Source organism: Salminus brasiliensis, chromosome 9 (assembly GCF_030463535.1).
Source record: "Salminus brasiliensis chromosome 9, fSalBra1.hap2, whole genome shotgun sequence".
Taxonomy (NCBI): Eukaryota; Metazoa; Chordata; class Actinopteri; order Characiformes; family Bryconidae; genus Salminus; species Salminus brasiliensis.
This window is the reverse complement of record NC_132886.1, coordinates 29,188,991-29,207,406: the sequence shown is the minus strand read 5'-3', so window position 1 is coordinate 29,207,406 and position 18,416 is coordinate 29,188,991. Positions and strand designations below refer to the sequence as shown.

The window sequence follows — 18,416 nt, the reverse complement described above, 5'->3', positions numbered from 1 at the left end:
TTTTAAAATCTGATTTGAGGGGAACAGGCTGAGGCTATGTTTAGACTGCCAGCCCAAATCTGATGTTTGGCATGTCTACAACATTGTATCCAGATAGATTGTTAATAGTCTGGACACCTTTCACCTTCCTAAAAAGCCACATGAAATCAAATTTTTTGGCAATACGGAATCAAACGACATGATTGATTGAAATGCGCTTCCAATCTGATTTGTATCAATGCATCTCTGTCTGGACGCTCTGACCGTTCAAATCAGATTTCAAAGTTTCTTTTGCGTCACTTGTAATGCGATAGACATCGACCACAATAAATCCGCAGCAAACCCTATTACTCCTGCTTCATCCATGTATGAAAGTCTAGCAGCTTGTTATATATATATATATATATATATATATATATATATATATATATATATATATATATATATATATATATATATATATATGAAATAATGAGAATAAAATTTGATTACTTGAATATATTGTTGGTAAAACATATATACTGAAGTATAGTCTTGGCTAAAATAATTAGATATGATACCAAAACAGTTGAATAACTGCTACCTGCAATCCCAGACACATACATAACAGCATATGTCTAGATGATTTCTAGAAACCTGACACTCACCACTGGCTTGTGGGAAAATACCTTTATTTAATTTGATGTTAATAATGAATAATGAATAAGTGTTCATTCTTGGTTACAGAAACCTGTTAAAGCAAAAGATATAGGGAGCTAGCCTATGCTAAACTTGGAAAGCTAACATTTTCCCAGCTACTGCTATCACTGCTACTACTGCTGCTACTACTAATACTACTACTGCTACTACTGCCGCTACTACTATTGCTGCTTCTGCTACTGCTGCTACTACTAATACTTCTACAACTTCTACCATTAGTACTCCTGCTGTTACTACTACTGCCGCTAGGGTTAACTACCACACTACTGCTGTGAGATTACACCTTGATTTAATAGTTGCTTAAATGTTTCAGTGCTATTACTATCAATAAAAAATATGAATCCTGTCAAAACTTCCTGACTTTATGAAGTCCTATGGTCCAAATGCTTGCTTTCAGTAATGATGAGTGTCAGATTTCTAGAAATCATTTGGACATAGCTGTACATGTGATGGGCGAATAAACATGTGCATGCAGATTATGCTTCAGTATATTTTTTTTACCAACTACAAACCGGATTCAAAAAAAGTTGGGACACTAAAATTGTGAATAAAAATGCAATGATGTGGAGATGGCAAATGTCAATATTTTATTCGTAATGGAACATAGATGACCGATCAAAAGTTTAATCTGAGTAAATGTAACATTTTAAAGGAGAAATATGTTGATTCAAAATTTCATGGCGTCAACAAATCCCAAAAAAGTTGGGACAAGGCCATTTTTACCACTGTGTGGCATCCTCCCTTCTTCTTACAACACTCAACAGACGTCTGGGTACAGAGGAGACCAGTTTCTCAAGTTTAGAAATAGGAATGCTCTGCCATTCATGTCTAATACAGGCCTCTAACTGTTCAATCGTCTTGGGCCTTCTTTGTCGCACCTTCCTCTTTATGATGCGCCAAATGTTCTCTATAGGTGAAAGATCTGGACTGCAGGCTGGCCATTTCAGTACCCGGATCCTTCTACTACGTAGCCATGATGTTGTGATTGCTGCAGAATGTGGTCTGGCATTATCTTGTTGAAAAATGCAGGGTCTTCCCTGAAAGAGATGACGTCTAGATGGGAGCATATGTTGTTCTAGAACCTGAACATAGTTCTCTGCATTAATGGTGCCTTTCCAGACATGCAAGCTGCCCATGCCACAAGCACTCATGCAACCCCATACCATCAGTGATGCAGGCTTCTGAACGGAGCGTTGATAACAACTTGGGTTATCCTTGTCCTCTCTGGTCCGGATGACATGGTGTCCCAGTGTTCCATAAAGAACTTCAAATCGTGACTCATCTGACCACAGAACAGTCTTCCATTTTGCCACACTCCATTTTAAAAGACCCCTGGCCCAGTGCAAACGTCTGAGCTTGTGGAGCTTGCTTAGAAATGGCTTCCTCTTTGCACTGTAGAGTTTCAGCTGGCAACGGCGGATGGCACGGTGGATTGTGTTCACTGACAATGATTTCTGGAAATATTCCTGAGCCCATTCTGTTATTTCCTTGACAGTGGCATTTCTGTTTGAGGTGCAGTGACGTTTAAGGGCCCGGAGATCACGAGCATCCAGTAGAGTTTTACGGCCTTGACCCTTACACACAGCGATTGTTCCAGATTCTCTGAATCTTTTGATGATGTTAAGCACGGTTGATGATGATAACTTAAAAGTCTTTGCTATTTTACGCTGGGTAACACTATTCTGGTATTGCTGCACTATCTTTCTGCGCAACAATGGTGGAATTGGTGATCCTCTTACCATCTTGGCTTCAGAGAGACACTGACACTCTGAGAAGCTCTTTTTATACCCAATCATGTTGTCAATTGACCTAATTAGTGTTAATTGGTCTTCCAGCTGTTCGTTATATGCTCAATTTCCTTTTTCCAGCCACTTATTGCTACTTGTCCCAACTTTTTTGGGATTTGTTGACGCCATGAAATTTTGAATCAACATATTTCTCCTTTAAAATGTTACATTTACTCAGATTAAACTTTTGATCTGTCATCTATGTTCTATTACGAATAAAATATTGACATTTGCCATCTCCACATCATTGCCTTCAGTTTTTATTCACAATTTGTTTAGTGTCCCAACTTTTTTGGAATCTGGTTTGTATATGTAGCTTTGAATATTCACATTTTATTCCCATTAATTCCAGTCAATTCCTTAAATTACCTGTTTATTCCCAAGGTAAGTTTATTTGTATTGTTATGCCTTAATATTTGCTGTTGAGAAAAAGTATATGGTTATATAGTTCCTCTAAATTATCCAATATTTTCTAATAATTCCAAAAAATTCCCAAAACATGGAAAGTTTACATTTTGGAATATTTCCAAAGTTCCCGAGCTAAAGTTTCCATAAATAGATAACAGCAATTTACTGAATATTCAGCAGAAAGTTTCCCTAGTTACCACAGCAACTCATGCTGGACATGCAAACATTGCTTGAGATGCAGCTGTACAAATCCGACTGTGATTTCACATGTTTTTTACTGGTCCAGACAATCAAAAAATCAGTCTAGATACAATCTTGATTTGCCAAAAATCATATTTGGGCTGGCAGTCTCAACATGGCCTTAGTGTGCACAGCATCAGCCTCAAGAACATAAAGCTCCATTTTGCTGAAGCAAGCCAGTTGCTACTGACTCCATTATAGTGAGGCATGTTGTTTGTATAAGCAAACAAAATATTTTCACTGAGAAGGATTTCTCAATCCTTCTGTGTTTTATTGTCCGTGCTGGTAAGAGGAGCAAAACTTTAGAAATTAGAAATACAGAGGAGTGTGTTTTGCAGATGTGTTTTTTGGCTGAGACCCATGCATATTTGGGAAGTGCTCAAATGCGCACATCTGACTGGAATGGAAAGAATTCACCTAAATGTGATGTTAGACTTGAAAAGAAAGATGGTCACTGTGTGGATAGATGAACTCACATGGCCATGGTCAACTTGTTTTTGTTTGTTTGTTTGTTTGTTGTAAAACAAAATGTGCCTTAAATGTGCCCCTCTGTCTTAGCTTGTATCCAGCAGGTGGTGCTAGACTCTATCAGGCACTTTAGGTAGTCACCTCTTTATATACAGTATCTAGGCTCCTAGATGCTCTGAAGTGTTTGCTAATCCTCTGTGATTACTGCCTTCTTGCTTCACAGTGAGCGAGGGCCAGATTTCCTCCAGATTTCTTGTTCAGCAGTTTATGTCAAACAGCGCTTAAGTGCAGAAGAGAATTAGACGCTCTTAAAAATGAATGGTTCTTTGGAGCAAAGCCATAAAGGAACGTTCTTTGGAACATTTTAGTGGATATTTTAAAAGGCTTGTTGCTGTAATTGAGATGTGGGAGTGAAGAACCTTTTGAAAGTTTAAAGAAGACCAAGGAAACAGGCCTCCATTTTTCAGGACGGTTTACATGAACATTGCTTGTCGTTGTATCTGGCATCCAGGAACATCAGAGTTGTGAACGTTTCCCTTTTACAGCCCAGCAAACATGCCCCCTTACGTGGGCCTATTGTGTACAGTGTGGGCTTGGACAAACCCTCACAAAACCCACTGAGGTGCAGCACTGGCTAGCCCATACTGAGCTAACACCAGTATTTTGGAATGTGGCCCACTGGGCTGTGGATGTGGACAATCCCACACAAAACCTGCTTGTACAGGGCCAACTGTAGGGGTGACTTGCTAGTGGGCCTTTAGTTGAGTCCTAATTGGGGCCTCTACTCGAGCTGTGCAGGATTTCTTGCTGGGAATCTGCTTGATTAAATATCACATTGCAGTGAACTGGACCATGTTGTCCTCACTAAGTAAGTAGGGCATTTAGTTCATCTAACAGGTACCAGTAATATTCAGAGACCCTCTAAATCTTTACTGTTGCAGTCACCATCCAGAGTCTGACATCCGAGGTAATGGATGGGTTAATTAAATGTCTGTTACAAGTTTGCAGTTTGTTTGCAGTTAATCTGGAGCACTGCTGCAAAATGCTACCAATGTTAGCTTGATGCTAACATAACAAGCAAGTGCCTATTACCAGGCTAGCAGAGATGAGCCTTATCTTAGCAAGGCTAACACATGAACAAAAGCTAATGCAGAAGCAAATGACAAAGGTTACCTTTCCTGGCAAGTTCATGAATAATAATAATAATAGTCATTGTTGGGCACTCCACCTCTACACAAAGCCCCCATCCTGCACCAATTACTGACACTACTGATAAGGACCATGGTGCTTAGGAGTTGTTTAAAGAGGATTAAATGAAATATCAAACATGAAATACAAAGAGTTAAAGTGCTATTGACTTAATACTAGTCATGTTTTGCTTGTTTTTCAAAAAACACTGGACGCTGTAATAATTTGAACTTACAGCCAAGCCAAGAACTTCAGAGGAACCTTTCTTTTATAGAGGCTTGCATCTGAAAACGTACCAACCATATAAAGCAAAGCAGTATGGGGGCTTTAGCAACAGTACAGTAAGAATGGGGGTGGTTCAAAGAACTCTGAGGAAGCACATGCTGGCAATAACTGGCGTCCCAGTGCTGGTAGCATCATGTGATGGTGTGGGTGGAGGGGGGCAATTGGCAATAACTAATTGGGTAAAAACAATGAAATTTGGATTAATTTTAAACTGTTATTCAAAATTAATCCAGATTATTTTGGTTGAGCTAATTACCACAGCAAGACTAAGATACTCATTTGAGACTGTATGGAAAACTCTTAAGGATTGACTGTAAACATTGCACAAAGATACAAGAAGCAAAGTTTAAGATTTACTTCAGCGTTACAGACGCATAAAAAGCAACATAAGAAAGTAAATGGAGTACAATGATCTAACAATACCAAAAGCATCGAGCGTCAAATCAATAATCAGATCCATTACACACAATGTTGTGACCTGTCAGACACACCAGGAAAACTGAACAGTGTCTGGTATATATATATATATATATATATATATATATATATATATATAGCCTACTACTACTTTATGACTCTTGGTAAATAAGTAAATGCTATGTATTAATGTTCATGTAAGAAGCTGCTTGGTTTTAGAGGTATTAAACTCCCCAGCTTAATGCACATGTTGCAACAGCTCTACAACCTAGTTGAAGCCCCCACAGGCCAGAGCAGATGCTGTGAGATACATTGGTCTGATGACCGTAATTTCACCTGATTTTTTTTTTATTATTATTTCTCCTGAAATCAGAGGATTCTTTTTACAGTCAGTCCAGTATGGAAGTCATTTTTACTGTAAGTGTGGGCAGCAGTGCAGCTTTACTCATGACTCACTCTGTCCCGTAAAAGCAGACTTTGCTACCATTTGTACTTTGCAGCGTTCTGAGATTGAAGGAGAACTTCTTTGCCCTTTATGATTGTTACAGTGCAAGTCCGTCGCAGTCTTCAAGCCATGTAATGTCATGGCTGTTTAGTCTTTATTGGCATCTTATGCTAAATACAAACTATAGCTTAGTTTAGCCTAAATACTAATAATTTTGAACCTATTTGCTAATCCAAGAACTGGGAGGTTAATGGAAGTAGAAGAGATGTTTGTTTTTTTCCCACATGACCTAAAAAAACGCTTCCTAATTTACACTCAGTTTCAATTGTTGTTCTCCAGCACTATAGTTTTCCTGTATATTTTCTTAGAAAAAAAAAAACCAATACAAAACAAAAACCTCAACTCTGGCTAGTCTTGACTTGTTCGTGAGTCATGTTGATCTGAATCCACCTCCACTATATATTACTGTATATGACACTGCAGTGGAGTTGGCAGAAGGGGCTGATTTTTGAACAAAAGCATCTTTGTTAGCAACGTAAAACTAAACCATACAAACGTTATACTCTACCAACTGAAAAGTGTGTATAAGGAACATTATAATTTGGTTCCTCCATGAGTTGTATAATGGATGTTATGTTTGTCTGTTGGAGATGTTTTTATGCCTTACCTGTCACTGTAATGACCGAGTACATCTCCTCATTCCAGTCCTTAAAAATACAAACCTGACTTAAACCTGGATTTGCTGTAATCTCACTGTGGAGTAAAAAAAAAAACTTTGCCCTGAAACTAGACATAATTGTGAATCTCATTTTTATCATAATTATCTGTACATTGTGATTGAGAGGAATAGTGTGTGGAGCGATAGGGAGTGTGTTTGTTTGTGTTACAAGTAAAGTCTAAGAATTTGTTTAAAGGAACAGGTCATTCTGAACAGGGCAGTATAGACAAGACATGTGCTTGGTGGTGCTTGTATTTTAATTTTTTACCCAAAGCATGTGCTAGAAATTTCATGAAAAACCCCAGTGAACAGTGATAACTTTTGGAAAGAGGTCAAATGTCCCATTTAAAACTTGTTCAGTGACGTGTAATACATTTTTGGACACTTTAGCCCCAGCTACATTTTAAATATTGCTTTATATGTACCTCTGTGTACTTGTGTATTGATAGTGTAGGATTCCCTTGTGACATTCAATGCTTTTTTTTATGAATGTGGGTCTGGTCAGTATTAAAATCGAACACTGTCAGTTTATTAAAAGAAGACTGTAAAGATTTAGAGTAGAAAAGTATTCATTTGTCAGTGTATATGATTTTAATGCTCTGAAATGAAAAGCTTTCACAAATAAGACCTCTGCATATCATTGGTATGTTTACTACTGAAGGTGTGGCATTCTGAAGACAATATCATGCCCATATTATGAACTTTGAGGTTAAGGTAAAATGACTGAAATTAATGTTTTACCTGTGGTGAACAGACCATAAACAAACAGCGGTTGACAGCAAGTAGAAATACAAATTTTGCTACAACAGAGCTAAAACTGCAGCACATTAAACTGACATCATATGACTAGTAACCTCAACAAAATAGCCCAGGTGAACCTACAAGCTCATGCAGGTCTAATGTGGGTGGAATTTGGGCTTGTGGGGTGAGTTCCAGGTGAGCATGGGCTCTGAGTGGGTTTGTACATGTGTTGGTACAGGGACCCAGATGAGCTTCATCGTTACAGCCCACCTTAATCTCATATGGGTGCCATCTAGGCCCCATATACAGTGTATAACCCAGATGGGTCCCATGTTTAACCCCCCATGGTCTTGTCACTGACCCTGGTGGGAATCCGTATGAGGGGGCGAATGTGGAACCCGAAGACAGAACTTTCTGGTTTCCAGTTGGGCCACCCATACAGGCCCCACATGGACATGTTCGCTAGGCTAGCTTTTGCGCTTTCTCCATTTTGAGTTTTCAGTGCTGCTACGTCAATCCCTCCCTTTAGACATAAGCACAGCCAATGCAGTGGCACTATTGATTGAATTCCAAGTATAAAAACGAATAACCATTCTGGAAGCCAGCAACACAAAAAATGTATTGAATTAAGCTAAGTATGCTGTTAATTCTCCAGGATAGAATAGAGTCAGTTAAGTGGCCATCTCGCTCTCTCTCTTACCCCTTGGAATACTTATATGGAAAAGGTGCTTGTCTCCTGGGATTTTGAGTGTGTATTGAAGGAGATGTCTACTCCTTGCTCCTCTCTTGTCTGTCCTGACCTCCTGCTCTGACCGAAGCCTTTGGCAAACTTCAGCACACGCTGTCTGAAGGACAGTCCAATAAAGACATAGAGTACAGGGTTCAGACAGCAGTGGACCAAAGCGAGAGTCTCTGTGATCTGAGCAGCCCGATCCAGTGCTTTACTGACACCACAGTGGGTCACCAGCGCATGTGCCACGTCCAGCACTCGGCAGAACTTTACCACATTGTAGGGGAGCTGTGTGAGGATGAAGGCTAAGACCACCGCTAACAGCACTCGAATGGCTCTCCACCTCCTATCCCTGTTCTCTGGAGGTAGCATCTGCAGGGTCCAAAACACATGGGCATAACAGTACAGCATCACAATCAACGGCACCAGGAAGCTGAGCAGCACCTCCAGTACCTCCATACTGATCTTAGCTTGGAAGACCATGCTTGATGGATACACAGGCATGCACACATTTCTGCCAGAGAAGTTCTTAACTGTGGACAGGACCAGGTCTGGAATCCCTAGAAGTAAAGCAGTGGTCCACACGACTAGACAAAGCTTGACTGAGTGATTCCTCCTAAAAGCCTTCCACAGGCCCTTGTTCCTGAGCCCTGGCATTAGCGTCAAGTACCGATCCAGGCTAATGCAGGCTAGCAGCAGCATACTACAGGTGAAGTTGATTGTATACAAGGCAGTGACCAGCTTGCAGAGAACGTTCCCAAGCTCCCAGCCTTGTACGGCGGCAGTAGCCCAGAAGGGCAGGGTCAGAAGCAGGAGCAGGTCAGCCACGGCCAGGTGAACCACAAACACGTCCGTAAGTGTCTTCATGCACTTGCTGTAAGCGTACACGGCCACCACCAGGACGTTTCCAGCTATGCCCACTACTAGAGATAATCCGTACATGACCGGTAGAAAGATACTTGCGAAGGCACGGACGTCATCTTTATGGCAGACGGTTTGGTAGTCTTCATAGCTGAAGTTGTAGCTGATGTTTTCATGCTCGTAGTAATCATAGTACTCTTCATCCACGTGGCCCATGTTTGTTCCGATGGTCAAATTTCTAAACAAGGAAAATAATTTTAGTTCTGCAATGCATCTTCATTGTGTTAAGACATCTAATGAGACTAAAGCTCAGCTTGTGAGAAGAGCAAATTCCTTTTTCTATTAAACAATGGAGTTTAATGCTGCCAAAACAGGCAAAAGTCACTATTTTGTTAATAAGCTCCCATGTACTCCCGTCTAAGTTTAACCATTAAATTTACACAGAAGTGATAAGAAATGCAGATAGCCTGTAGCGCAGTTACATAAATACAGTGCATCCGGAAAGTATTCACAGCGCTTCACCTTTTCCACATTTTGTTAGGTTACAGCCTTATTCCAAATTGTATTAAATTAATCTCTTTCCTCAAAATTCTACACAAAATACCCCATTATGACCATGTGAAAAAAGTTTTCTTGAGAGTTCTGAAAATTTATTAAAAATAAAAAACTAAGAAATCACATTTACGTAAGTATTCACAGCCTTCACCATGAAGCTCAAAATTGAGCTCAGGTGCATCCTGTTTCCACTGATCATCCTTGAGATGTTTCTACAGCTTAAATGGAGTCCCCCTGTGGTAAATCCAGTTGATTGGACATGATTTGGAAAGGCACACACCTGTCTATATAAGGTCCCACAGTTGACTGCATGTCAGAGCGCAAACACCAAGCATGAAGTCAAAAGAATTGTCTGTAGACCTCCGAGACAAAATAGTCTCGAGGCACAAATCTGGGGAAGGATACAGAAAAATTTCTGCTGCTTTGAAGGTCCCAATGAGCACAGTGGCCTCCATCATCCGTAAATGGAAGAGGTTTGGAACCACCAGGACTCTTCCTAGAGCTGGCCGGCCATCTAAATTGAGCAATCGGGGGAGAAGGGCCTTGGTCAGGGAGGTGACCAAGAACCCGATGGTCACTCTGTCAGAGCTCCAGCGTTCCTCCGTGGAGAGAGGAGAACCTTGCAGAAGGACAACCATCTCTGCAGCAATCCACCAATCAGGCCTGTATGGCAGAGTGGCCAGGCGAAAGCCACTCCTTAGTAAACGGCACAAGGCAGCCCGTCTGGAATTTGCCAAAAGGCACCTGAAGGACTCTCAGACCATGAGAAACAAAATTCTCTGGTCTGATGAGACAAAGATTGAACTCTTTGGTGTGAATGCCAGGCGTCATGTTTGGAGGAAACCAGGCACTGCTCATCACGAGGCCAATACCATCCCTACAGTCAAGCATGGTGGTGGCAGCATCATGCTATGGGGATGTTTTTCAGCAGCAGGAACTGCCAGACTAGTCAGGATAGAGGGAAAGATGAATGCAGCAATGTACAGAGACATCCTGGATGAAAACCTACTCCATAGCGCTCTTGACCTCAGACTGGGGCGACGGTTCATTTTTCAGCAGGACAACGATCCGAAGCACACAGCCAAGATCTCAAAGGAGTGGCTTCAGGACCACTCTGTGAATGTCCTGGAGTGGCCCAGCCAGAGCCCAGACTTGAATCTGATTGAACATCTCTGGAGAGATCTGAAAATGGCTGTGCACAGACGTCTCCCATCCAACCTGATGGAGCTTCAGAGGTACTGCAAAGAAGAATGGGCAAAACTGCCTAAAGAGAGGTGTGCCAAGCTTGTGGCATCATATTCAAAAAGACTTGAGGCTGTAGTTGCTGCCAAGGGTGGTTCTACAAAGTATTAAGCAAAGGCTGTGAATACTTATGTAAATATGATTTCTTTGTTTTTTAATTTTAATACATTTTCAGAACTCTCAAGAAAACTTTTTTCACATGGTCATAATGGGGTATTTTGTGTAGAATTTTGAGGAAAGAGATTAATTTAATACAATTTGGAATAAGGCTGTAACCTAACAAAATGTGGAAAAAGTGAAGCGCTGTGAATACTTTCCGGATGCACTGTATGTGAAGTGTGGATTTTTGAACAGCAGGTTGTTTGATTGCAGCCTTCCAAAGGATCTGGTATCCAAACAAAATAGCTAAAGTTTATTTTTCCTGCTGTCCCTGCGGATTTCAGTCCGGATAGGAGGGTTTGCTTCGCCTGCACTGCTTTTTAAATGTGATGTTCCTTATTTCAGTTGTGAAGAGGTCAGCCAAATAGTACAGAGATCATTTACATTCTTAATCCCACTGTAGAAAATATCCTGGAAGTAAATTCATGTTAAATTGAGTCAATATACGGTCATGTGAAAAAGTTAAAACACCCCATGAAGCCCTTTTTTTTTCTTTTTCATATTTAAACATATGGACATATGATCTCCACTTAAACAAACTGAAGAAATGTCTTCAGTACAGTTCTTCTCATTTCTAAAAATATTACTTGCCTGTGAGGAAAGACTTAGGACCCCCCCCCCCCCCCCCCCCCATCATCAGAGGGAATTCTGGAGAAGCCTTATTTAAACCTCAGAAATTTTCGTTTGGTATGCTCATTTGGTGAGTGAGTGTTTGTTACCATGGTGAGATCCAAAAAACAAAAAGAATGTTGTACATGCACATGAGTCATGATTCACAAAGATCTTCGAAATCAGATGGGAAATGGGATCTACAGACAGCTCTTGCCACAGCTGAAGCCAAAATACAGCATCTACCACCAGAAAGAGATCTCATACGTTTGATTTTCATGGGAGGTATGCAAGGAGGAAACCCTTGTCAAAAAAAAACAACAAAACAAACAAACAAAAAAACAACATTAGAGCTAGACTAAAGTTTTCCAGAGAATACCTAAACCAGGACATGTTTGGCGTAAACCAGACACAGCATTTGAGCACAAGAACCTATATGTGGTGGTTTGGGGCTGGCCATGCTGCTTTCTGCAGTTCTCTAACATAGAATCCACTAGGAATTCTTTATTGTAGCAGAGGGTGCTTGAGGAAAATTTGAGTAAATCTGTCTAAAACTACAGCTAAAACGTCACACAGCTGAAAGAATTCTGCATGGAGGAGTAAGAAAACTTTTTCCCAGTTAATGTCAGAGACTGGTATTATTATTATTATTATTATTATTATTATTATTATTATTGGAAACATCTAACTGAAGTTATTTCAGCCATTATGGGAAATACCAGCTATTAAGGCATAAGGTTTATACAAAAGGTTTCATTGGGTGTCCTAACTTTTCCACATGACTGTATGTATGGAATACTCCTCATTTTGAGACTGCTGAAAGTTATTAGATAATGTACTTTATTTCTATGCTCATTAATTCATTTTCTCATTATTTTGGAATTTGACTAATATTTTACCTTGTGGTTCTATAATTACAGACTGTAGGCCATCTGTTTCTCCTCATAGATTTTCAGTCTAATTTCACTCTGTTTGTTAATGGTCAGGACCCCACAAGACCACCACAGAGCTGGTCCTGTGAGCAGCTTCCTGTGATCACCAATGAAGGACTAATGATCAATGGAGGATGATCAACACAAACTGTGCAGCAACAGATACAAAGCTTCTGTCTTTACATCTGCAAGCTGGACCAACTAGGTAGGTGTGTCTAATAGAGTGGACAATGAGTGAATAGTTTTAGTTTTTATGCATTATTATTAAATGCTATGCCTCATATATTTTCAGCATGTTCCTGGAACATTATTTCTGTAAAGTTACTTTCCCACCTTCCAACCTTGCTTAAAACATTACTGAACGTTCCCATAGCGCTCTCTCTTAGCTGGTTGGACACCGTGTTTAAAAACTCCAGCAGAACTGCTGTGAATGATACACACACTAACACATCACCATGTCAGTGTCTGAGTTCTGAGAACTGACCCACCACCCAGATACTACATGCTCTGTGGTGGTCCTGTGGGGTCCTGAGCATTAAAGAACAGGGTGGAAGGAGGCTAACCAAACATGCAGAGAAACAGATGGACTAAAGTCTGTAATGATAGAACTACAAACTGCTATTGTATGGAGAGTGAATAGGGCCGGCCCAAGCCTTTATGGTGCCCTAAGCAGATTACCACCATCTGGATCATCATCATTCCAATACGCATTCCAATAAAGAGCCCGGGCCTTTATTGACACATATGTGGGCATTTGCCCAACAGTGGCAGCAGCCAACAGCAGTAATTGATTAACCTAGTATTGGTGGGCCAACTATGAAAATAAATTAATATTTGTAATACTATTTGTTTTATTTTTTAATGTTATTTTTGAAAATATAGTTTTTTCATCATGTCTTGGTGCTCTTGGGGGCCCCCTGGTGGCAGCATAATATTCTGATATGACTGTACAGGGATTTGAGTATAACCAGCTACATCGTATCCACTTCTGGAGTGTGATTTGTTTTGTTTTTTTCCCCCTCAACACATTTAATCTGTGGAAGTATGGAACATCAGGAAGTATGCACATATCAACCAGACATCAGTGTAATGCATTGGAATAGCATGGAATAGCACCATTCCAGACATTCCCTCTGTGCTTTCATCAAGTGCTATGAAAATACTTTTCTGGTGGTCTGGAAGTGTGTGCATGTGATGCTTGCATACTTATCTCATTTTCTGGAAGTGTGTGTGTGTGTGTGTGTGTGTGTGTGTGTGTGTGTGTGTGTGTGTGTGTGTGTGTGTGTGTTGGGTATGTCCACATCCCTTTCCCCCCAGCTTTTCTGTGAAATGCAGGATGCAAACAGCCTTGCTTCAAGTGTTGAATGCTCTAAATTAATCAATCCAGACTGGAAAACAGTTCACAGAGAAACAGGATACAGCAGGATATGTGCGTAAAAAGGATTGTCAACCAAGTCTGAGTGCAAGAGTTAAGGCTGATTACTGGGGAAGGTGTGAGTAGTGTGATCACAGTAAAAATGGCCCTAAAGGAGTTCTCTACACTCTAAGCAAAAAGGAGTATTTCACTTGTGATGACAGTGGAACCCTTTTTGGTGCTCTACAAAAGCTTTTCCATTGATGTGAAGAACTGTTCAACCGGGCAGAATCAGATCAGATGTTTGAGTTGTCGTAGTACTGCCACCTATGCCACCAATGCAACAGGAAAGTGCAGAGTCCCCAGCTCCACCACTAGCTCCGGCTAACAGATGCCTGTGCAGGCCAACATCGCTTAAGCACCACCCCCACCCCCACCTGGTAAGAACATGGCCAATTGTGCTCTCTTGGACTTTGGCTGCTGATGGCAAACTTGATGTCCTCACTAGCAAACTTGGAACTGAAGCCAGTGGGCAGGTGCTGTATAGAAACTTGAAAAATTTTTAGCTTTTTATTATAATTTTATCATATTTTTTTCCCCTTCCAAGTTTGGTACTGCCAATTAACCCATCTGTTCGTAGCTCCCCCTAGCATCAGCAATGCTTCCGATACTAGAAGGGTAAGAACCGCAACATCGCCAGGCAGCCATCTCGGTCAGAGAAAAGCGCAGCTCCACCACACCAGCTAACAGAAGCTTTTGCCGTCCAACATCACTTTAGGCGAGATGAGGGGAGAGCGCCATCTACCCACATGGAGAGAACATGGCAAATTGTGCTCTCTCAAACTTGGAAATCCGGGCCATAATAGTGGCGCATTAGAGCGCTGAGCCACTCTGAACCCTGAGGTATTTTTTGTTGCTCTCTTACGATCTAACTTTACATTGCTGTTTTTAGACATTGCGTTATTCTGAAGATCAAGTGTTGTGGTATGGGCAAACAGGATCTTGAAGGTTTTCCCAGAGATGTCTGGGAACTATTTTTCTTTGATATTTAAAGAACCCCAGATTGCGCCATCCTTCATGTCTGGTGTTTCTCGTATGTAACTACCTAAACTATGAAAATTAGAACCGACTCTTGATGTGGAATGAGTGATGCATCAGCACATCATTCAAACTACTTTTTATATATTTATTTATTATTTAAATTGGCACTGTTTTCCCATTCACCTGACTTTTTACCTTTTTGCCAGAGGAAAAAAAAACCAACACACTGAAATATTCCTGAACAAACGCCTCAACAAAGTCTTAACAATAATCTTGTCTCACTACATTCCCTATACTTGTGCACAACATTGGACTTTGGCTGGGAGAAACCCAAACTTTTAGAACACCTACAGAAAAGTGAGGTGGAACACAAGTCGCTTCAGTTAGATTCACTTAAACTGACAGTGAGGCCGCTTGTGGAACTACAGTAGCCACATTTCATACCTCATACCTTCTATGATCTTTTCCAAAGCATTGCACTGAAAGGTTAAGAGCACGTCTCTTACCTTATCTCGGAGCTGTGTGAGGAGACTGAGAGCATTGGCTCGTCCTGTTGCGCGAACTCCAAGGGAGTGAACACCTCAGTGTCTTGTGTGCGTGTGTGTGAGAGTGTATGAAAGGGAGAGAGCGCGAGCGAGAGAAAGAGAAAGAAAAAAGGGAGGGAGTCAAGTGTCTTAAAAAGCAACACTACAAAGAGGCCCAGCCTCGTCTTCTGTGCGCGTGGTGTTTACTGCGCTCAGGCGTGTATCTGTGTGAGATATGTGCAACGCGTGTTGGTGGTCATTTTGAAGTTGCTCTCCTCCTGCATGCCTACTGCATTCTGTGGGTGAGAATGTGCCGCTCTCGCATAACTGACAGTATTAATTACAGCACTGTTTGGGGTTATTGATGTGATTGTGGTTTAGGAGTATGTGCCAGGCCTCCCTAGAGGGTGTGCTGGCAGGAAGAAAAACAAGCTTCATCTGATAAGTTTAAATGTACAACACTGTTCAGTTTGTTGCCAAGAGCATGGAAGCAGCACTTCTGTCACTTAGAGCTTAGACACTTGTATGTTTTCCATCAGCACTTTCGTTTCAAGACTTCTTTTTTGTCTTTTTGGCTTCATTACACAATTGTGGCTGGTGTTCACTGAATGTTGCAAAGCTAAAGCGGGAAAATCAACAGTCGACTTCTCCATAGAATGCATTACAACATTTTCTCGACAGTAAGCCGCAGACTAACGCTAATCTAAAAATGCAGCTTTTACATGTAAAAAAAATTAGTTTCAGTTTCAGGATGAACAGACTCTTATTTTTGCTACAGCATCATCTGCAAGTTTCCTCACAGCAGTCTGACAGATGTGTCGTCACCCTAAAGAGGATTTCTGACTGTTTTCACAACATCAGTCTATACCCTCAAGTATAAACTCATATATGCTCACAATGAGATCTAGCCAGGCTAACATATCACAGCTTCCACACCACAGGGTTAGTTTGAGAGGTGCCTGACTGCAGAGCCGCAGAGCTACACTTTCACACCAGCAGTTTCACTCCAGCAGTTTCAGGTCGGGGGCCTTGAACGCACACGCAGTTTGACGCAGTGCGTTATTTGCCGTGTGATTAGATGTGAGTTTTACTCCTCCACATGTGTAAGTGTATACATAAAGCCCATATGTACTTTGTTAACCTCAGATTAAGGTTAAATTCAAGGAAACTGAGCAATATTCAGTGCTTATAATCATTTCAGTTAATTAATGCATCTTCTTAGGCCTTTGGCCTCCTTATCTCTGGGGTGTATACATATCCTATTAGCCTACCTAGACCACTTAAGCTTAAGTTAAGTAATGTGTACCCAGTGAATGTCTATATGCACTCAAAAGCCTATTTTAATGTTAATATTATGCTTAGTTTAAGCATGTTAATTTAATTCCTGCAATATGTCTACATAACGTATTAGCATACCCAGACCACATAAGCTAAAGCATGTGAAATATTTACTGTGTGCATGTCTATATATGTTTCCACAACATTTAACTGAAACCCACCTAAAACCACTGACATATTGATTAGCCTTGGTAAAAGGAACCAATGCAAGTGTGCAGCTGGCCTGAAACTGCTGCTGCTGTGAAATTAGTTTTAATACAGTCTTACAAATACCGGATAAACTAAAGGAGTGATTCTGCAGGTGGGGACCACAGACCACTTCTCAGTACCTATGCTTTCTGGCTGATGTTTTGATTTCATTTTGAATGTTGGGGGTGCTTTCACACTCATGGTAGCATGAGACAGACTCTACAACCCACACAAGTGGCTCAGGTAGTGCAGCTCATCCAGGATGGCACATCAATGCGAGCTATGGCAAGAAGGTTTGCTGTGTCTGTCAGCGTAGTGTCCAAAGGCTGGAGGCGCTACCAGGACAGTACACCAGGAGACGTGGAGGAGGCCGTAGGAGGCCAACAACCCAGCAGCAGGGCCGCTACCTGGAACAGGAGGAGCACTGCCAGAGCCCTGCAAAATGACCTCCAGCTGGCCACAAATGTGCATGTGTCTGCACAAACGGTTAGAAACCGACTCCATGAGGATGGTATGAGGGCCTGACATCCACAGATGAGGGTTGTGATCACAGCCCAACACCGTGCAGGATGCTTGGCATTTGCCAGAGAACACCAGGATTGGCAAATTCGCTGTGCTCTTCACAGATGAAAGCAGGTTCACACTGAGCACATGTGACAGACATGTGACAGAGATGTGACTGGAGAGCGATCTGCTGCCTGCAACATCCTTCAGCATGACCGGTTTGTCAGTGGGTCAGTAATGGTGTGGGGTGGCATTGCTTTGTGCTCGCAAGAGGTAGCCTGACTGCCATTAGGTACCGAGATGAGATCCTCAGACCCCTTGTGAGACCATATGCTGGTGCGGTTGGCCCTTTGTTCCTCCTAATGCAGGACAATGCTAGACCTCATGTGGCTGGAGTGTGTGAGCAGTTCCTGCCAGATGAAGGCATTGAAGCTATGGACTGGCCCGTCCGCTCCCCAGACCTGAATCCGATTAAGCACATCTGGGACATCATGTCTCGATCCATCCACCAACGTTGCACCACAGACTGTCCAGGAGTTGGCGGATGCTTTAGTCCAGGTCTGGGAGGAGATCCTCATCAGGAGCATGCCCAGGCATTGTAGGGAGGTCATACAGGCACGTGGAGGCCACACACAATACTGAGCCTCATTTTGACTTGTTTTAAGGTCATTACATCAAGGTTGGATCAGCCTATAGGGTGTGACTCCAAATTCAGGCCTCCATTGGTTAATAAAATTGATTTCCATTGATGATTTTTGTGTGATTTTGTTGTCAGCACATTCAACTTTGTACAGAGCAAAGTATTCAATAACAATATTTCATTCATTCAGTTCTAGGATGTGTTATTTTTTTGGCAGTGTGTGTGTATATATATATATATGATATTGTGAACTCCAGTCACTTTATGGATTTGTTCAGTTCCACTAGCAACTCACAAACAACCTTTGCTTTGTTGTGTGTTAGGTGTGTTTGGGTCTTCTTTTAGCCTTTGTTAAGGCTTCTG

The 18,416-nt window shown here is 41.4% G+C and overlaps 1 protein-coding gene across 1 annotated transcript; it reads right to left on the bottom strand.

Moving 5' to 3' along the window:
* Positions 1-7,202: 7,202 nt before the first annotated feature.
* Positions 7,203-15,683, bottom strand: ackr4a (atypical chemokine receptor 4a). The gene is made up of 2 exons (XM_072686921.1): positions 15,365-15,683; positions 7,203-9,204 (listed from the first exon to the last, which is right to left on the bottom strand). The coding sequence occupies exons 1-2, from the start codon at positions 15,397-15,399 to the stop codon at positions 8,088-8,090; spliced, it is 1,152 nt and encodes a 383-aa protein (XP_072543022.1). The 5' UTR covers positions 15,400-15,683; the 3' UTR covers positions 7,203-8,087.
* Between the last annotated feature and the right edge of the window lie 2,733 nt (positions 15,684-18,416).

What these genes read in the sequence shown, in the direction of transcription:
- ackr4a (XM_072686921.1), bottom strand. Translation starts at nt 15,399, where the DNA reads ATGCTCTCAGTCTCCTCACACAGCTCCGAGATAAG. An exon ending in TCACACAGCTCCGAGATAAG is followed by an intron (nt 9,205 to 15,364) that starts GTAAGAGACGTG and finishes TTCCTTGTTTAG; the next exon opens with AAATTTGACCATCGGAACAA.